The sequence below is a fragment of the Oryza sativa genome, chromosome 9, assembly GCF_034140825.1.
Source record: "Oryza sativa Japonica Group chromosome 9, ASM3414082v1".
Lineage (NCBI taxonomy): Eukaryota > Viridiplantae > Streptophyta > Magnoliopsida > Poales > Poaceae > Oryza > Oryza sativa.
Window position 1 is genome coordinate 24,639,675 of NC_089043.1, and position 21,052 is coordinate 24,660,726.

The 21,052-nt window shown below is 42.5% G+C and overlaps 3 protein-coding genes across 5 annotated transcripts; 2 read left to right on the forward strand and 1 right to left on the reverse strand.

The window, feature by feature from the left end:
• The first annotated feature begins 401 nt into the window (after positions 1–401).
• LOC4347594 (UDP-glucosyltransferase UGT13248) lies at positions 402–2,358 on the forward strand. Its single transcript, XM_015755869.3, has 2 exons — positions 402–1,090; positions 1,524–2,358. Exons 1-2 carry the CDS (start codon positions 416–418, stop codon positions 2,253–2,255), a joined length of 1,407 nt encoding a protein of 468 aa, XP_015611355.1. The 5' UTR covers positions 402–415; the 3' UTR covers positions 2,256–2,358.
• A 5,844-nt stretch (positions 2,359–8,202) lies between these two features.
• Positions 8,203–12,362, forward strand: LOC4347595 (ankyrin repeat-containing protein At5g02620). 3 transcript variants are annotated; one of them, XM_015756283.3, is made up of 4 exons: positions 8,203–8,645; positions 8,842–9,617; positions 10,269–10,678; positions 11,064–12,295. In XM_015756283.3, exons 2-4 carry the CDS (start codon positions 9,209–9,211, stop codon positions 11,931–11,933), a joined length of 1,689 nt encoding a protein of 562 aa, XP_015611769.1. In that variant the 5' UTR covers positions 8,203–8,645; positions 8,842–9,208; the 3' UTR covers positions 11,934–12,295. The 3 variants fall into 3 exon arrangements, with proteins under 3 accessions (XP_015611769.1, XP_015611771.1, NP_001409752.1); XM_015756285.3 differs by having other exon boundaries at positions 8,203–8,472; NM_001422823.1 differs by having other exon boundaries at positions 8,245–8,502; positions 11,064–12,362.
• A 644-nt stretch (positions 12,363–13,006) lies between these two features.
• LOC136351723 (inositol-tetrakisphosphate 1-kinase 6) lies at positions 13,007–20,176 on the reverse strand. Its single transcript, XM_015755748.3, has 18 exons — positions 19,988–20,176; positions 19,416–19,451; positions 18,606–18,801; positions 18,418–18,506; positions 18,255–18,326; positions 17,973–18,175; positions 17,557–17,710; positions 16,987–17,100; positions 16,745–16,807; positions 16,324–16,460; positions 16,061–16,208; positions 15,755–15,900; positions 15,281–15,323; positions 14,932–14,984; positions 14,675–14,847; positions 14,321–14,399; positions 14,127–14,241; positions 13,007–13,873 (listed from the first exon to the last, which is right to left on the reverse strand). The coding sequence occupies exons 1-18, from the start codon at positions 20,141–20,143 to the stop codon at positions 13,235–13,237; spliced, it is 2,616 nt and encodes an 871-aa protein (XP_015611234.2). The 5' UTR covers positions 20,144–20,176; the 3' UTR covers positions 13,007–13,234.
• Positions 20,177–21,052: the final 876 nt, after the last annotated feature.

A 21,052-nucleotide genomic window follows, 5' to 3' on the forward strand; every position in this document is an offset into this window, starting at 1 on the left:
TCTTTTTTAAGACAGAGATTACATAAGGTCTTGTTTAGTTCCTAAATTTTTTCCCCAAAACGTCACATCAAATCTTTGGACACATGTATAAAGCATCAAATATAGATAAAATGAAAAACCAATTGCACAGTTTGTATGAAAATTGTGAGATGAATCTTTTGAGTCTAATTAGTCCATGATTAGCCATAAGTGCTACAGTACCCTACATGTGCTAATGACTGATTAATTAGACTTAATAAATTCGTCTCGCGGTTTACAGGTGAGTTATGAAATTAGTTTTTCATTCGTATCCAAACAACACTTCCGACATCCGATCAAACGTCCGATGTGACACCAAAAAATTGACTAACAACCTCTTCAGTTTCTATAAATGCAGTGCTGCAGTGCACCGATGCAAGAAACAAGTCGCACGACAATGGCAGATTCGGATGGCAGCGTCCACGTGCTGCTCCTCTCTTACCCGGCGCAAGGCCACGTCAACCCGCTGCTCCAGTTCGGCAAGCGCCTCGCCGCCCACCGCCGCGTCCGGTGCACCCTCGCCGTCACGCGCTCCCTGCTCAACTCCTGCTGCCGCGCGCCGCCGTCCCCCGGCGGCGGCGGCGGCGTCCACGTCGCCACCTACTCCGACGGCTGCGACGCCCGCGGCTACGACGAGCTCGGCGACGAGGGCGCCTACCTGTCCCGCCTCGAGTCGGCCGGGTCGGCCACTCTGGACGAGCTCCTCCGCGGGGAGTCCGGCGAGGGCCGGCCCGTGCGCGCCGTGGTGTACGACGCGTTCCTGCCGTGGGCGGCGCCCGTGGCGCGGCGCCACGGCGCGTCGTGCGCGGCGTTCTTCACGCAGGCGTGCGCGGTGAACGTGGCGTACGCGCACGCGTGGGCGGGGAGGGTGGAGCTCCCCCTCCCCACGTCGGCGCCGGCGCCGCCGCTGCCCGGCGTGCCCCCGGAGCTCGAGCCGGCCGACTTCCCCACGTTCCTCACCGCGCCGGCGGCCGGCCGCTCCGCCTACCTTGACCTCCTGCTGCGGCAGTGCCAGGGCCTCGAGGTGGCCGACCATGTCCTCGTCAATTCCTTCCACGAGCTACAGCCAAAGGTGACACTGACACGCCTAATACAATCTAATACAATCTTAAGACTTAGGGCATGTTTAGTTGGTGAAATGAAAATTTCTGTGTGTCACATCGGACGTTTAACCGGATGTCGGAAGGAGTTTTCAGATATGAATAAAAAAACTAATTTCATAATTTGCCTGGAAACCGCGAGATGAATCTTTTAAGCCTAATTAATCCGTCATTAGCACATGCGGTTACTGTAGCATTTATGGCTAATCATACCGTAATTAAGCTCAAAAGATTCGTCTCACGATTTATATGTGTATAGTTTTTCTTTTTATCTATATTTAATGCTTCATATATATATATATATATATATATATGTATGTCCGAAGATTCGATATGATGTTTTTTGGAAAAGTTTTGTTGGGAACTAAACAGGGCCTTAAGCTTAGCGTGAGATCAACTTGGCAGGAAGCGGAGTACATGGCGGCGACGTGGGGCGCCAAGACGGTCGGGCCGACCGTGCCGTCGGCGTACCTCGATGGCCGTCTCCCGGGCGATGCGTCGTACGGCTTCGACCTCCACACGCCGATGGCAGCGGAGAGCAAGGCGTGGCTGGACGAGCGGGCGGCGAGCTCCGTGGTCTACGTCTCCTTCGGCAGCCTCGCCACGCCGAGCGCGGTGCAGATGGCCGAGCTCGCGCACGGGCTCCGCGACAGCGGCAGGTTCTTCCTCTGGGTGGTGAGGTCATCGGAGACCGGCAAGCTCCCGGACGGCTTCGCCGGCGAGACGGCGGCGAAGAACACGACAGGTCTCATCGTGCCATGGTGCCCGCAGCTGGAGGTGCTGGCGCACGGCGCCGTCGGGTGCTTCGTGACGCACTGCGGGTGGAACTCGACGGTGGAGGCGGTGAGCGCCGGCGTGCCGATGGTGGCGGTGGCGCAGTGGTCGGACCAGCCGACGAACGCCAGGTACGTAGAGGAGGCGTGGCGCGTCGGCGTGCGGGCGCGGGCGGACGGCGAGGGGGTGGTGAGGAAGGAGGAGGTGGCGAGGTGCGTAGCGGGGGTGATGGACGGGGAGACGGGCATGGAGTTCAGGACGAACGCCGCGCGATGGAGCGCCATGGCGAGGGCCGCCATGAGCCAAGGTGGCAGCTCCGACACCAACATTTCCGAGTTCCTCACCAAACTCTGCTCAAAATGATGGTGTTTTAGAAATTATCAGGGTTTCAAGCCCCTTTGAAACATAAGAAATTTCACAGGAATTAGTTCAATTCCTGCAAAAAAATTTCGTTCCAAACAAGGAAGAATCGGTCCCATTGTTTCACTTATTCGGAGAATAAGCGAAATGGCATATTTGCAAAACAATAAATAATTTATAAATAAAACTTTTATATACACGTTCTAAAAGCGATCTAAAAACAAAGACTGAAAAATAAACTTCGATGAGAAAACCTTAAAATCAACTTCAAATTTAAGGTTAAAAATTCAAAATTTAGATGATAAGCATGAGTATAAGTGAAAAGATGAGGCCGAACGTTTTCCATTCCAAACGAGGACTTGTGATCAGTGGCAGATCTATATACTATAAATTAGCTATAAACACATGTGGAGGGTATTACGGTACATCCTTCTCCTTGGTTCCTTCTGTTAACTTTGGGAAAATGAAGGGCCCAAACCTTGAATAGCTACATTAGCAAATGGCTGCAACGCAAGTCACATTCCACGTCTTCTTCGACTTAAAAACGCAGAAACATCACAAAATAAAAATGCTACAGACTTGTCCAACAATCGTAGAGCACAAACCATTGGCTGTACAGAATCTGAAAACAATAATCTGGCTTTGTAAATAGTGCAATGCCTCTGAATCATTTTCAGGGGAAAAGGACCTGAAGCAGTGCCTTGGAATCGGTTCCGCGCAAGTAGGCCCATTTCGCGTACGGCCCAAGTTTAACTTGGCCCATTTATACTGTACTGGGGTCTTAGGCCCATTTTTCATTCTGGCCTGGGCCCATTTTTCATTTAGGCCCAAATCGGCTGTGGCTTCGATGAGCTCGCAGTCCGAATCAAAAGAGAAAAAAAAAAAAAAGCTCACAGTCTCGCAGAGTCGCCGTGATCATCTGGTTGCAGTTTCAGGTCAAGATCATCCAGTACGGACATCGATATCTCCAATAACTACACTAGAACTCGATTAAATAATCGGTTGATCTTGCTTGGCTCATCTGCTCACACAGGCTAATCTTAATCTCGGTCAACCAATCCGTCTGAAAACTCTCACAGCCATCATCAGGCCTTGACTGAAAACACAAGTCCTTATTTTGTCTTTTTTTTTGAAGATGCTGATTTCCTGACGTGTGTGTGTTCTAGAAGAATATTGACCTGCCAGTGGCAGTGAGGAAGAACAGTGCAGGCAAAAAGGACGATCTTGCGGTCAAGGCGATCACAAAGTCAGGCGCTGAAACGAAGTGAGAGTGTGAGACGTCAGTGCCCTCGAGGGAGAAAACGTTTTTGTCCATATTGCTGATGGTCGCAAGGCTACTGCATCAGTCCATGATCACATCAGTATCTCACCGAGCTGTACTCTACACATGTCGCCACAAGCTTACTGTCACTTGTACTGGTACGAGTACTCTGTCGGCAAGTAGAATTGCTAAGCACCTGAGGTTGCTGCCGATGCAGTGATTAAGCAGAGTTTCTGAAGGTACATCAGTTGTTCATATGATGTAATAACTATTTAGGAATAAGGTTGTCAAAATCTTGATTCTTTCGTATGATCTTTAATTAAGGTGTCTGATTTTACGATTCTATTTATGCAGAATGGGTGTGGTGATGGGGACCTGGAAATCTGAAGAACCATTTGCTGCTGCTGCTGCCTTGCAAGCATCAGAAAAACAAGAGCCACACCAATCACCAATCCACTTGTGTGCCACAAGAGATAAAAACAGCAAAGCGAGCCAGCAGTGCACTCCACTACTACCACTACAATCCACAGCCAAAGCAAGCTCGCAGAAAGGGGCTAGCTAGCCGAGTCGTTCTGAATTGACCAACGCGTAGGTTGGTGTATGATTCAGAAAAAAGGAGTCTGAAATTAAATCCTCCTTTTTTTTGCAGCGTTTCCCTTTTTGTAGTGGTGTTAGTGCAGATTTGGTGCGAGTGCATGTGGAATTTGGACTAGGTTTGTGTGGTCTAGAAAAGATTCTGCTGAAACAAACTGTTCTGGGGCCTCACCTTTTCTTTTGAGGTATTCTGAATAAAAGCTACTTTGGAGAAGATGATCTTCTTTTTTGGGTTAAGTACAATATCACTGTTGGAAGCATCAACAAAGCACCACCTTTCAATTCCTTCCTTTTGGTCCTCCATTATACGAACTGAACTTTGGTATGGTATGGGAGGGAGTATTTGACAGGTGATCGCAACTTATCATCAGACATGTAGTAACATTGGTTGTCTTCAGAAACCAGGTTGAATTCAGCATTGGCTCCGGTCTTGGGCACAACTACAAAAGTGTGAGGAAAATAGTGAGCTTTTAAAGGCTGCATGCCGTATTCTTGAGACAACGGTTATGCAACTTTTTATCAATTTTGGATGGAGGTTCACAAACAGAATTCAATAATTGTGTACTCTTTATCTTGGGTTGGCAGTCTTTAGGTTGTTTCTTCTTGATGGTTGATTTCATCTTTTAAGTTTCTTTAACTTCACTCATTTTGAGTGTGACATTGTAATAATTGGTTGTAGCTCTTTGAGCAAAGGCCGGGATGCTCTATTCCATTATCTAAAAAATCTTTCTACAGTAACCATATCACAACTGTTCGTTAGATTGTCAGACTATCAGCTCAATAGGCAAAGAACTTGAGGCCCCGTTTGGCTAATGGGAAAGGGAAATCATTTCCCACCCACTAAAAGATATTTTTAAATCCTAACCGTTCATTCTCCCTCTTCCATTTAATCCTAACCCTTCGTTCATTTCCCAATCCCAATCCCACCCTACATTTCCATTATCCAAACACACCCTTAGGGTTTCTTTTACACTGAATGGATTGAGATGCTGAAAATAGTTGAATGGTTTATGATAAGAGCGTTGTTACGGTACAGCGGTCGGTACCGGTACCGCCCGGTACCAAAATCCTGGCCGTTGGATCTGGCCCGATCTAACGGCTGGTAGAGTTTGGTACCGGGCGGTACCAATTCTGTCCCTGTGCAGTACCACGCGGAGAACTGAGGTGGAAGGGCAAAAACGTAATTTCGCGTGCAATAACCGGATCGGGAGGGATGGACGGGCAGCTCGAACCCTAGAAGCGCTGGGATTCTTGATCGATCGACGCCGCCGACTCTTGGAGGTGAACTCAGCCGTCGCCGCCGCCGCCTCCGGGAAGGACGACATCGACGCCGCCACCGTCGCCGGGAACGACAAGTTCGCTGCTGCCGTTGCCTGCTTCAACGTTGCCGCCGCTACCGTCGCGGGGAAGGACGACATCGACGCCGCTGCCGCCGGGAAGGAAGACATCGACGCCGCCGCCACCGGGAACGACGAGTTCGCTACCGCCGCCGCTTACTTCAACACCGCTGCCGCTAGGAAGGACGAGTTCGTTGCCGCTGCTGCGGCCTGCTTCAACGCATGCCGGAATCCGCCGCTCGCCGCCACTTGATTGCTTCAACGCATGGCCGGCGCCACTCTCTTCCGATCCTACCCATGCCAGAACGAACGGTACATGCGTACTGGTACCGAGCGGTACCAGTACTGAGCGGTACAATTTGCTGGACCATAAAAAATCTCTTATGATAATTACTCGAGGGTATAAACGAATGATTAATTTTTATAAAGTTGAAATATGGATTTAAAATAGTAGTATTCTAAGAAATTTTATATGAAAAGTTTGTGTGTAATCACATCGTTTAAGGGTACAGCCATTCCATTCCACTCCAGAGTACACTGCAGAACGAACTGATGTGCCGTTGGCATGCTGCCTGCTGATCACTGAACTTGCACTGTCAGGCTAAAAACCAGGTCAAGAAGATGTATGATGAAAAAGAGATTAGCTTAATCAGCGCTACTCCTACCTAACACAGCAGCTAGCGCGAATCTTGAGGTGGATTCGGCGGTTTGTAGACACTGGTACCGGTACGGCCATCTGATCTTTTCTTAATAAATGCAACTCGCCCTGTCCTAATCTTTGATCTCTTCAACACCGAAACAAAAGCACAGCCGATCGACCTGTTGCTATCTTTTTGGATGCCTATACACGTCATTTGGATTTTTGGAACATGACGATTTTAGTGAACCCAGAAGAAAAATAAAACAGTTATACTTTGATTTTTTAGTAACGAAAGTTTTTATAGAACTCAGTGAATTATATTAAGGTAATGGTACTTCGAACCTTTAGATAGCTTAGATACACACAATCGTTACTCTCTCCATTCAAAAATAATTATAGTTGTGTAGTTTAAATTTATAAACAGCTACACTTATTTTAGACAGAGAAAGTACTATAATAATCAATGGCCATGTTTGGATCCAAGGGATATTTTTTAGTCCTTCCTCAAATAGTCCAAATAGCCCAAAAAGATCCAAAATAGTGAGCTATTTGAGAGCTATTTGGAAATAACCCATCCCAAAACTATCCCACCTAAGGGGTGCTAATTGAGTAATTGGGGCTATTTCGGGTGAGGCCCACTGAAAAAATGTCTTCTCTCTCCATGGGAAGGTACATTAAAGACCAAATAGCTCTCAAAACAACCCTATGATCCAAACAACTTAGGGCTATTTTATTTTAGGGCTATTTCTTTGCTAAAAAATAGTTCTCAAAATAACTTTTGGCTAGTTCTATAAACATGACCAATGTCTTATACTCCTTTCATCCTAAAATATAAGAGATTTTGGATGGATGTAACATATTCTAGGATTATAAATCTGAACATGTCACATCTATCCAAAATCTCTTACTCCCTTCGTCCCTTAAAAAACTAACCTAGTACTGGATGCGGTACATCTTAATATAATGAATATGGACATACTACCTCCGTCCTAAAATGTAACAACTTTTAGATATGAATCTGGACACATAGTTATCCAGATTCATAGCTAAAAATGTTTATATTTTGGGACGGAGGGAGTATATCTGTCCAGATTCGTTGTACTACAATATGTCATATCCAGTCATATATTCATCTTTTTTTTTTTTTGACAGAGGGAGTATATTTTTTTTTGACGGAGGGAATACATATTTTTACCTAAACAAAGCCTAAAAAAGAATTTACAGTGGAGGAGACCATATCTCACTTCTCAGGCTCTCAGCACACTACGGACCATGGAGTTTATTACTACATGTGGGCCCGGGTGTTTGGAACCAAAACGTCATTGTCAGGATTTAACGTGTGGGGTTTGCTGTGATGCGCGCCTTTCTTTTTGCTTGCTCACATTGGTGATGTAGAGAGCCATGGCCGCCGTAATCCAAAAGACACAAGGCAACAACATGCATGTGCCACTAACTAGTCCCCCCTGATGCATTTTTTATGCATCACCAAACAAATATTAAATCAAACAAGCACAATGCAAAAAAAAAAAAAAAAACCTACCAATTCTTGTTTAACCTAAGAGTTGATTCCGGCACATGTTTCTAAATTAATCTTTAGTTCTTGACCGCAAAATATGAAGCAGCTTCTTGTTACGCGTTCTCTGCTGATTGGCTTATCAACAATAGCCAATATTTAAATGTTCAAACTTAATATTTAGAGAGTAATATTTTCGTCGAAACCTATTTTCCAACATTTGGTTTTAAATGCTAACGATACAAATAAAATAATTACCTATAAATTACTTTTGGTTGATTTTTTTTTCAGCCGTGACTCAAACAGATGATCTTCGGATAAGCCAAGTATAGCACGATGAAGAAAAGATCCCATTTTGACATGTAGAAAATGCAAAGAAAAGTAGTAATACTAACGACTCATTCCGTTAGTTTTTCTGAAAAACGATCCAAAAATGTACAAATTACAGCCCCAAGGAAATAAAAAGGGCCATCAGAAAGGGTAATTGGAAACTATATATATAAAAAGAAGACGGTAAAGTTGTCTTTTTTATAGAAGAAAAAAGGCAATGCAAAAGGGCGAGGACCGCAAAGTCGCACAAATATTCCCTCGAGGGAAAAAAAATCAAGAGCAAAGAGACCAACCAAACGTGTGTGGCCTCCTCCTCCGTTCCGTTTCGCAGTCGTCGTCGTCGTCTCCGATGATGATAAGCTGCGACTGCGAGATGGTGGTGGAAGAGCACTGGGAATCAACCTAACCAGCAGCAGCAGCAGCCACAGCAGTGAGCTTCTTCCAGGCCACAGAAAGAGAGAGAGAGAGGGGACCAACTGAAAAGAGAGAGAAGCTAGAAGGAGAGGAGTCCAAACTTCCAAGACACCCACTACTGCTGCTACTGTGTTCGTGTTCCTCTCTTGGCCTCTCTCTTGGTTCGTGTTCCTTCCTTCTTTCTTTGCGAGAAAGAAAGATGGGATTCTGGGAGCGCTAGGTTTTCCTGCTCATCTGATTCTTGGTTCTACATCCAGTTCTTGGGTGTGTTTTTCTTTTCCTTTTTCTCCATGCGCTTCTTGTGGTGAGTGGTTCTGTTCATACTCGTTGCTTGTTGGGGGCACAAGTGTTGTGTGTGTGTGTGTGTGCGCGATTCTCTCTTTCATTTCCGATTTTGTGATTCAAGCCTACTCATTTTATGTTCAATCTTTCAGTTTTGTGTTGGGATCATGGGGGAAATATGGTATGCATCTTGATCAAGTTCATCCTCCTTTTTGCAGTTTGAGAAGTGGTCGGTAATCTCGAGGGAAGTACGGAGCCACGCGGTTCCAAAATCTCCCGTCTTGGCCTGGTTCCTGTTGACGCGGCAGATGATTTTCACGGAGAAATTTGAGAGCTTCCCGTAGTTTGATGTTCCAAGCAGCCAAACCTAAGGAGCTCCAGTGGTGAGGAGAGGGGGGCAAGATCAAATCTCGGTGCATATTTCTGCAATCCGAAGACTGTGATATTTTGCAACAACCAGAGCTGAATTTGCCAAAGTGGAGGCAGTATTGGGTTCTTAGACTTCTCAGGGACAAGATCTTGCATTGGACTTGAAATTCACAACACCATCGAACTGAAAGAACAGTAGTTTGTTGGATTTGGGGGATGGAGAGGCAATCCAGCAGCCGGCTCGGCGCTCTGGAGAAGCTGAAGAGCTTCCGGGGGATAGAGAAGCAGAGAAGCTTCAAGTTCCTGTCCATGGAGAAGCAGCAGAGCTTCAAGAGGAACAAGGACAGCCCTGGGAAGAGGGGTGACACCGAGCTCCACCTTGCAGCAAGGGCTGGCAGTGTCCCCCATGTTCAGAAGATCTTCGCCGCGAGTGATCCGGAGCTGGTGGGGGAATTGGCTGCTCGTCAGAACCAGGACGGCGAAACCGCGCTGTACGTGTCTGCCGAGAAGGGGCACACTGAGGTTGTGAGTGAGATACTGAAGTTTTGTGATCTGCAGTCAGCAGGGCTCAAGGCTACTAACAGTTTCGATGCGTTCCATATTGCGGCGAAGCAGGGCCATCTGGGTTAGTTCTTTTCTTCATCACTAGTGATTCATTTATCTTTATGCCCCCAAAAATGATGGTTTGTTTATTTGATCCTTATAAGTCATGCCAAGTCAATGAGTTCCTGCTGATAGGTTCATGTCAATTGAAATTATTAAGCATATGGGTATTATATGAGCTGAACTATGCATATTGGTTTGATTGTGCTCACAGTTGTCTATGTCGAACTACTTGTCTTGGATTGACTTATCCAAATCCATATAGTTGCACAAGGATATTTCCCAATTATTTCCTGAAGGGCATGCATTACTATTGCAACTGCACTCTTAATTTGTAGCAATTTTTCTTGGCTGATTTGGTCTAAATTATTACTACATGTTTATTTTTCTTAGTGTAACCAAAATTGCGAATGCATTGACAGTTCTAGTCTGTGATGTGTTGCAATAATCACAGATTTGCCAATCCGAAAGGATGCAGTGGCTAACTGGCTGCTAATCCTCTAACACAGATTTAGTGATAACAAAGTGCTTGATCTTCCAAAAATATGTCTTTATCCCTGAGTTAGAAATAAGACAATGCTTATATTTTACTCAGCTAGCACAATGTTTTGTTTAGATTGATTTGTCAAAGCATCTCTGGCTCATGGAGAAATTCCATTTATTGGCTTTGCAGATGTTTTGAAGGAGCTCTTACAAGCATTTCCAGCATTAGCTATGACAACAAATTCCGTAAATGCCACTGCTTTGGATACTGCTGCCACTCAGGGCCATATTGATATTGTCAATCTTCTGCTGGAAACAGATGCAAGCCTAGCCAGAATAGCTAGAAATAATGGCAAAACAGTTTTGCATTCAGCAGCAAGAATGGGTCATGTGGAGGTGGTAACAGCATTGTTAAATAAAGATCCAGGGATTGGTTTTAGAACAGATAAGAAAGGACAAACAGCACTGCACATGGCTTCGAAAGGCCAAAATGCTGAAATTCTGCTTGAATTGTTGAAGCCTGATCTCTCAGTTATCCATGTGGAAGATAACAAAGGGAACAGAGCATTGCATGTTGCAACTCGGAAGGGCAACACCGTTGTAAGTGATAATATCTTGGTGAAATATTCTATTTTCTGCCATATTTTTGGTCGTTATGTTACAAATGTTAATATTTTCGTCATTTGTCTTATTTCTGGTTGAACTCACGTTGGCCATGAAAATTTGGAAACAGAAGTTCATCTGCTCACTGAATACTAAATGTTCTATAAAGGAATTCCGTAATAGAAAACTCAAATTTGTTTCGGGAATAAAATAAATTGAATAAGGAGGAGTGAAAAAACTGTGGAGCTTAGTAAAACCATGACTTCTAAAATCTTTTAACCAGAATGTTGAGGGACAATATTGTACTCCTATGTGCCTAGCATTTCAAATCATTTTCAGTTCTTACTTGTACCTTTGCTAATATTTGTGTAATTCCTTCCAGATAGTCCAGACTCTAATATCAGTCAAAGAGATCGTAATCAATGCAGTTAATAGAGCAGGAGAGACTGCTTTTGCTATTGCAGAGAAACTAGGTAATGAAGAACTTTCTAACATCCTGAGAGAGGTTGGTGGTGAAACTGCAAAAGAGCAAGTAAACCCTCCGAATTCAGCAAAGCAGCTTAAGAAGACAGTTAGCGACATTAGGCATGACGTCCAATCTGGGATCAAGCAAACACGTCAGACCAAGATGCAATTCCAAAAAATCAAGAAGAGGATTCAAAAGCTTCACATTGGTGGGCTAAACAATGCCATCAACTCCAATACTGTTGTTGCGGTGCTTATTGCCACAGTTGCCTTTGCAGCCATATTTACTATCCCTGGTAATTTTCTGGAAGATATGAAAGATCCACATGATCCCAACATGACCTTAGGGCAAGCATTTGTAGCAAGCAATCCGGCATTTATAATCTTCTTGGTATTTGATGCCTTGGCTCTTTTTATCTCGCTTGCCGTCGTCGTTGTCCAGACCTCTCTAATTGTTGTTGAGCAGAAAGCCAAGAAGAAGATGGTCTTTGTGATGAACAAGCTGATGTGGATGGCATGCCTTTGCATCTCAGCAGCCTTCATAGCACTAACATATGTCGTCGTGGGCCGTGATGATCGGTGGCTAGCTTGGTGTACAATGGCAATCGGCACCGCGATCATGCTGGCCACCCTTGGGTCCATGTGCTACTGCATTATCGCTCACAGGATGGAGGAGAAGAACATGAAGAAGATCAGGAGGTCATCCACCAGCCAGTCGTGGTCCATATCAGTCGATTCGGATACAGAGCTACTGAACAACGAATACAAGAAGATCTATGCACTTTAGGATAACAATATAACCTGTGGTCGAGTCTTGTATATATCGAAGCCCGTTTGCCTGATGAAACTCCATGGCATTCAGCGGAGTTTGACTCACAAAGTATATTTAGGCCTAGAACATGGCAGCTTTGTGCAACTGAAGCCTCCTTTTGTGTAGAGAAAGGAGGCCATCCATCTCACTGCATTTGCTACTATATAGATTCCAGGTGATACTTTGAAGCAGCCACTTTTTTGTAGGCATCATAGGAGTATTGGTAAAGCAGAATGTACTCTTAATGCTCACCAATGTGTATCTGTGGATGATGATAATGAAAAACCATGCAATTATACTAGTATAGATAGTGGAATAAACTGCCATTTTCTGTCAAAGTTGTACTGTCACTGATGCTGCTACATGAGCTAAAAATGAAAGTGATGCATGCTTACTGCACCTCCCAAGATATTTCTGTTCTGGTTCGGGACCATTGAGACTAGTATGCTTATGAGATCAAGAAACAAACAATGATTCAGGCGAAGACTATTCTAAACTTTGGACACTTGATTGCAGAAAACCGGCGCTGCTTAATGCTGCCACGCATTGATGTGACAGTAACTTTGTAACCTTGTTGACCATAGCCACTGATACGTCTGAAGAAATGCTCCCACTGTTTTGTTCAGAAGCTGGGATCACGTAGAGCAATTGTACACTGACCATGCAAAGCATGAATTGTCAACCTGAAGATTAGACTTTGATCACTTGAGGTTAGGAAGATGGTCATAGTTCTGCAATGTATGGCTAGTGTGCTTCTGTGGAAGAGAATTCTTGACAAAAATGTAGACGAAACGGTGATAAAGGGCACAGCTTGCAGGTTTGCGTAGGTTGAAGAATGCGGTGTCTGATTGGAGTCCGAATTATGCGTTAGACAAGTCCAAGTTGCTCACTGCTTTCGTTTGCAAGTGTCAATTCCTGCCTGTATACTTGGCTTTCAGTATTTATGTTAGCTCATTGCAGGCTGTTCAGTGAAATGTTTAGCATTAAAAACCCAAATGATTTTTTTACTGTGGAAATCAGTGCATTATAAGAGAGCAGAAAAATTCGTGTTGGTTGGTTCAATCAGGATTAACTCTGTTCCGTAGAAATGAACAAAGTGATTTCCCAAATCTATGAACAATTTCAATGTTTCTGCAACTCGTACTCATAAGATGATTAAACTCCTCAACATGAAGAGTGTTCATTCAGCATTGGTAAAACCCCATAAACACAAACATTAACCGAGAAAAAAACATTCAAGTTAAGTGTGCTCTGGATAGAATGGTGATATTTCTGTTTCACTTCTTTGCAAGGCTTCCAAGCCTTTGTCCATGCTCCTTCTCAGCAACTGCTCTTCTCCTTCCATTTGTAGTAGCTTCAGTGGCACGGCTGCCATTGCCAGGAGCAGGCTCACCTCCAGTTCTTCTCCTTCCTTTCCCTGCAACTTTGTTAAGCTCATTGTTGCTACCCACTGTTGCAGCAGGTGGGCATGGCATTCTTCTTGCTGTGCCAGCATCCATTTTCAGATCCTTCATACCAATTGCGGGATCTTTGGACCGAGCTTTCGGTGCAGTCGCTGTGGTTTTCTTCAGCGGCTTGTCGGGGATTCCTAGTTTGGCCATTTTGTTTACTGCATTTGTGCTGCCTGGGAATTCAGGCTTCTTGCTGGCTGAGGTTTTCTTGGCTGCTTTGCTGGCTGCTGTACTTTTAGTTGTTGGAGCTGCAAGTTGTTGTATGTTCTTCAGAGGAGTGTAGCTTGATCTCTTGTCCATTTTGTAAGCTGTGGTCACTTCAGAGAGAGCAGGATCTCCTTTGGTGAAGTTTTTCTTTGATGAAGAGCTACTGGATCTTGCCGTCGGAGTAGCAGACTTTGAGGAGCTGGAGGTAGGCGATTCAGTTCTTGTTGATGTGCTTGTTGGTTCAGGCTTGATTGAGAACTGTTGAAGTTTCAGAATGTCACAGTAATATCAAGGAAAACGGAGGATCATTTTGCAAAGGAAATCTTTTACTGCTTCTACGAAAATCAGATTATTATTTTTAATTCTGGTTTGGACAATTCAGGAATTATTCTGAACATGTTAAATGTAACAGTTTCAGATAATATTATCATACCAAAAGATTAATTTAATGGTTCTTTTAACTTGTGAATGGTAAATTACAGTCAATTAGTAGTGCAGATAGTTGTCATACCCTTGAAGTTTTAACTGGCTGAAGGATAGGCAATTCTCTCTGAAAAACCATTTGAGAGGAATTAGCTTCCATCTCGAGGGAAGGGAACAGTGGAGTAGCTGGAGGAGTCTTGAGCCTGAAATTATCTGATATTATTCGAGAACACAATGGAAAGACTAGGTGCATCTTAAACACTGAGCAAATTTTACTGTTACCAGTCGTAATCGTGCTTTCCACCATCTGGTAGGAGGTAATCTTTCTTGCCTGATGGTAACTTGAACATACGACTGGTTCCTATATTCGGTCAACCAAAGTAGGTAATAAGTCCAATCAGTTTATCCATCTTCCAAGCAAAAAAGGGTTTTTTCCCCCCAATAATTTCATCAGCATCTACTGAAATTGCTGCGTCGATAACTTGAGATCTCATTTACTCTAGTGAAAATATCATAACAACCCTACCTAACATGTTAGCTCTAGGCACTGGTGATAGAATAAAGCAAGAAAATTGGTTGCACCTCCATGCCAGCATGAACAGGTTAAGGACTCAAAAGACAAGGCAAAACTCTCACCTTGAATTGCTTCGAACTCCACTGAGTACATTGGTTCAAGGAGGTTCACATCCTTCTCCTTCTCATGCCTGTACAGCTCACCAAAGAGAACCAAGCTCTCGTCTTCGTTTTTCTGAGCCGGAACAGCTGATAATCCCTTAGCCATGCCAGTAACTCTCTTCAGGCGATCCATACTTCAGGAAAGGCTGCAGAAACAATGGAGGTGGTCAGATGCAGGTAGAGCAGAGCATATATCACCCTATGGCAGAAAAGGTTACCTGAATACTCCAAGGACAAAAATGTGCTGGCAATCCTGAAACCATCCCTGGAGCTAAACACAATGCATACAAATGTAACAAAAATGTCAGTGAAAAGGACAGGCACATGAAACCAAACAGAAAAATATTGTTAAGAGTGGATGATCCATTTGGTGCAATATTACAGTGTTTCTTTCTCCTTGGCCTCCATATGGCACAAAAAGGTTCAGTTCTGAACTTTTCTGGGACCATATAGTAATTGCTTCCAACTCTCTTCTTCCCTTCCAGCCAGCATTTTTTTTCCCAGGAAAAGTTAGTAGTTTTGAGAAGCAGGCTTCTCTGAAGAAATATATAGCATCTGATTAACTACCATGGGATGAGTTGAAAAGGAGCTCAAGGGCTTCATCTGTATGCTGATATCATTTTCAAAGAGTAAAAGAATAGAAATGAACAGAAATGGCATTTCAACATCCATAGCAGCAGTAGTATGCATATCAGTAAGCAATTTCTCATTTCAGCAGAGTGTTTACAGAGTGGCCAAAATTCACATGTAAATGGTACACTGCACAACAGAATAATTAGTTTAACACGGGAGAGTTGCTTCTGCATGCTTATTCTGCTAAGGGTTTTAACTCAGGGAACACAAAAGACTTTGTTCCCCAAATTATTAGCGCTAGGTGTACATCTCTGCCAGCAATGTTCATCGCAAGCAGTTCCACAAATCTAAGTGACAAGCAACCTCTGCTAGAGGTCAGAGTTAATTCGATCCCAAAGAGCGGTCTCCCTTTCCAATTAGTATGAATGTTGTCGCCTGTATGCAAATCATTTGCTTGAGAACTTGAACTAAGTTTGTGTCATCTGCTTCCTTGACTCATATGACTGCTTGATTGCATCCCAGAATGCAGGCATCGCCACATTGTCAGGAACTTCTTTGAAAGACGGAAGATAGTTTAGGTCCACTATGACATGGTCTCCACTGGACTCTTGAACCTGCATATACAATCAGCATTGGCATGGTGAATATGTCGAGAGCAATTAAGCATGAAGGCAATCAGAGGTATTCCAGCTGGACGAATTATGCTACTGTTCCTCTGAGTAGCTGTACTTACTCAAAAAGCATGGTTATACAAAGGCTAGAAGAAATACTTACAACGACATCAAACCCAAATATTGTAAGCCCTAGCAATTCCTTCAGCAATTTTGCAGCCTCTTCTACTAGATTAATGTCCAACAATTTGCTATCTTGCACCTCGTTTTGCAGCAGCTGCTCCTTTGTAGCCACTGGAAGAGTCTTCAAACTGTGGTAACCCAAATTAAAATAAAAAATATGACTCTATCAGTGTTGATACTTGATAACAGTTGATTGAGAAATTGGGCATCATACTTTGCCTGTATATACTTCTGCAAGTGTACCTGTTGAATGTAAGAGGTTTGCCTCCTGATGATGATTTAAGATGACTTGCATTGGGCATTGAGTTCTTAATAGCATGAAAAATCTTGTCTCCAATTGCATAAAATTTGAATATTTTGGATCCATGGTCAATATATTCCTACATAACATTAATAAAATGCATAAGTTTGAGCAGGCAGGTCATCAGAATTGCAATTGACAGATACGTAGTAACTTACTAGCAAGGTCCAAATGAATCGATTTGAGCATAGGATGCCTCAGAAATGTTAAAATTGCAATGAATCGTTGCGAGAACTTAGCAATAAATTGTTGCAAAGTGCTCAAGGAAGAATTGATTATCTTTAGAATATAAAATTTACCAAGATATATATATCAGATTTAATTCCAAGTAATCATCATCTGAAGAAAGATACAAAATCGTACCTGTAGAATAGCTGGAAGAGGCACACTAAGGTTGCTAAATTCTTCGATTTTGAAAATCAATGCCTGTACACAACAAATGTGCAATTCAGGTGCAAAAGTAAAACAATAAAAAATCTTAACTAAAAATTGATAATGATGGCACAGTTAGAATATGAAGCATCTTCCTGATGTTGGTGACTACAGGATATATGATAGAAAACTAATGTATAGGTACATATAAATAAATGTAGCCAAAGAGTTACCATATTGTGGGCATCAGCAACTCCACATGCTACTTGTGGCTTCACAATGAGCGGAAAGGATAACTTAGCTTCTGCTAGTTGTTTCTGTAATTCACTGCCACAAAAGCTTTCAATCTGTTTCACAAAAATAGCTAGTCAAGCAAAGAAAACTAGCAAAGTTAAACTTTGACAAATCACAAAGGACACTAATGCTATTCAGAAGTATCAAGACCACACCACAAGAGCACCGAGGGGTGGAAAATATCAAAAACATATAGGACAACAATTAAGAAACAGAACAGAGGAGAAATGACAAAATAGGACCAAGCATACAACAGGTCACTAAGGGAACACAATTTGCCATCACACAAGTGGTCAATCATCTAGGACATATAAATTCGAAATCAACAGTACAGATTGCTAAATGAGCAATTGTGGAACATATATAGATGGAAGAAAAAGATGGTAACTGGCAAATAGACAGTTTCAAGTAACAGCAAGGGAACAGATATATGCATCTCCAAATTTTCTTCTTTATGACATTATAATGTATCCATTGTTCTGCATGAATGTAAGTTCAGTTAAATAGACCTTTAAAAAGCATGGTGCTCGGAGTTTTGGCCTTCCTTCGGCGCTAAGTCCTTCCAGTCGGATTAGAATTTCTTGAATTTGGATGCGATCCAGCAATGGATAAATATTTTTGAATGGATCAATTACACAAAAATCACAGTGCTCTTCTACAAACCTGCTTAACATAGAGAGTTGTAGTGAGACTAAATAAGGAACTGCAGAAGAGCTTTATAGTTTTTGAAAGCAAAACAAATATCAAGCCATTGCCAAATAGACCATGCTAAAAAGGAAACACTACTACATTTGGTTGTCATTTATAGCTTCAATAGCCACTGCATATAAAGACCATAGCAAACTTCCATCACAAGTTATTAAAAGGTAAATACATTTCTTGTTACATTATGTCCAGTAACTCTCAGTTCGATCTTCTTATGTACCTTATAATTTCAGACATTCCCGGAGAAAATGAAATCCCCTTCGGAAAACTGATGGAAGAGTTTGGATCAATGTTGATGATCTCATCAGTTATTTTGTGTAGCACTAGATCAACTTCTTGCAATTGAGAAGCTAAGGGAAGTTCAAAAGAGAGTGGAACAAAGATAAGATCGTTTTTACTAGGATAAATGGGGAATGCTCCTCTCTGCAAGCAAGGTGAAGAAAATGATATTTGAGAAGAGGTCCAGTACATAGTAGTCAGTAACAGAGTGTACAAAAATTGCCTTGGCAAAGTCTTCCTCACGGGATTGTTTCATAACATAGCCAACCACGAAAGCAGATGAGTTTCCTATTTCCTGAATAAAAATGGAACAAACGCTAGTATATAATTAAAATTAAATGCATTATACCACTAAAATGCATAAGTTGATGCCAAGAAAAGTTAACCTTTTTTATTGAAGTTGCCAAAGTGATAAGTAACTCTTGAAGCATGCTAATATGTATAACTCCAGAGTTCTTTATGACATCTTCATTACCTGAATATAGAGAGAGTAAGTGGCCCACAACATATATATAGGGACATTATTCGATGAATGAACTCCTAAGAACATGAGTACGGTATTGTTAATGCTTACCCATGGCAATAACTTCCCAGTTGTGATTCTGAAGTTCAGATAGTAGACCTTCATGAACTCCTGAAGTCACATAGAAGCAAAAATTCGTTCCACTCCATTCTAACATCAACTCATTTAGTAAATTGCTCCCACTTGGAGATGTAAGTGGCATATATCCAAAGGAGTACAATTTTGCAGTCTTCTCAAGAAAACCTGACTAATAAAAAGCAAAGAGGGGGTGTGTAAGCACAAACTATTTTTCTTCAACTGCAGTCACTTTATATCAGAAAAAAAAACATTAACTGTCTAAAGGCAATATTTCCATAGAGGTTTTTATGTCAGGGGAAGGACACAGAGATAAGCACCACAATAGTTAACAATTGTTTTGAATTCACGGAATGCAAATATTTTAACTGTTTAAAGGCAGATTCCAGAAGAACGCTACATTTCTGAAGATTAAGAGATGGTGCCACTAGAGCATTTAAAAGTTCAATTCTATCTGGTTACTTTAAAATAAAATTCAATTCAATCTTATGAAATTGCACCTTTGGTATTATTAGGACAGATGTTGGAGACAACAAGACCACTCTTACTGTCCTAGTGCCTTTAAGAAATATATTACGAAAGTATTTGCGTGTAACCACAAGTTTAACAAGATTGTTTTAAAGGTAAATCTGATAAGAAAAATGGCAGTAGAACACAATATTGTAGCCGTACAAACATTGACCATTTTCTCTTACATAATTTCATTTCATCAAGCTAGCCTGTCAAAGTAGTAAAATTATTGACGAAGCAAGCAAAATAAGTTCAGAAAGGATGTAAACAGAGCACCTCATTAGTTGGCAAGCCCTCCGGATGGCAAATTGCCTGAAAAAGAGAAGGATGATACAATTAGCTGTGAATCATTTTGTGCCGGTTCATTCAAAAAAAGAACTTGATAAAATCTACAAGGAGACATCATAAAAATCTCAATGAGATGTGTTCGCGTTAATCATATAGTTTTTTTTTTTTTGGGGGGGGGGGGAATATGCGTTAATCATAAAGTTAGTGGCATGCAATTGGCCATGGATTCTACTGAGCCAAGAGCTAACACATCTGATCAGCCAAAACATGCCCTCCTCCTAAATAATCTCCATAGGGAAAAACTTCATGAAGCTAAACAAACACAAAAGCATGTGTAAACACTGAAACAAAATGTAAAAAGATTTGAGTCTTTAGCCAATTTTTTTCGAGATCATTCACATTCAGCCCGAAACAGATGTTCAGATCATCTCAGCAAAAACCTAAGGTTGCAGCAATCCCATCCTAAAATCACCAGTAACCAACACCCTGCCCACATCCCACTAGTACTAATCGCAAATCGCAGGGGAGAGATCGAGAGGGGTGAAGAACCCGCTTCATACCACCCGGAGATTGGAGTATCGCAGGCGCCGCAGCAGCGCCTCCGCCCCAGGCCGCAGCGCCACCACCACCTCCTCCTCCTCCGCTGTAACACCGGATGGGTCGAGGAGGACGGAGGAGTCCAGCACCACCCGCACAGATCGCCCCATGGCCGCCATGGCTCGGTTTGGGTTCAGTGCTTGCAGTGACGCGCTTTTCATCAGGGAGGACCGGAGGAGGAGAAGAAGGAGAGGTTCTTGGGCGGCGCGGCGGGGCCAGGTGTCAGTGGTGACTCGCATGCTTGGCATCTGGCAACTGATGCAACAAGGTAGCAGTAGAAGAAAAAAAATTAAAAAAAACAACAATTTTTTCCCTGTCAGTTTTTGTGAGTAACACAATAATTTTACAGTTCAGACAACAGTTAAATACTTTGAGCCCCTTTGAATCACAGGATTGAGAAAACGTAGAAATAGAAAAAATTTAAAATTTTGATAGGAATGTAAATGTAAACAGATGATTGTAAAACGCAGGAAAAATATAGGAATGACCGTTTTATTAAACCGTAAGAAAAACGTATAAATTGGATGAGAGAGATAGACTCAAAGGAAAGTTACCAAGAGGTTGAAGCTGTTGCTAAATTTCCTCTAAAATCTCTATAGGATTGTTCATTTTCTAGGAATTTTAAAAGATTGGATAGGATTCAATCCTTCGTTTCAAAGGGATTCATAGGAAATTTTCCTATAGAATTGAAATCCTACAAAAATTTCTATATTTTTCTTCCAATTAAAGAGGCCTTTAAATTCATGTATGAAGAGGGGGAAAAGAACCAAACTTTTCCACAATCATTTTCCTGGATTTTTTTAATCAGATCAAATTTTTCATTGACCCGGCTTTGGAACAAAGCCCATAACATCATACAGAGTCTTACACAAAGGCTGAAAGAAAACAGCAAAAGCAAAACAAAAGAACAGACGCCGGTACAAAAACTGGTTCTCTCTGGACCACTGCTGCAAACCTTACAAACACCTCAGAGACTTTCGGCACTGACCCTCCTAAACGCGAAACCTTTCCCCAAGATATTATCCCAC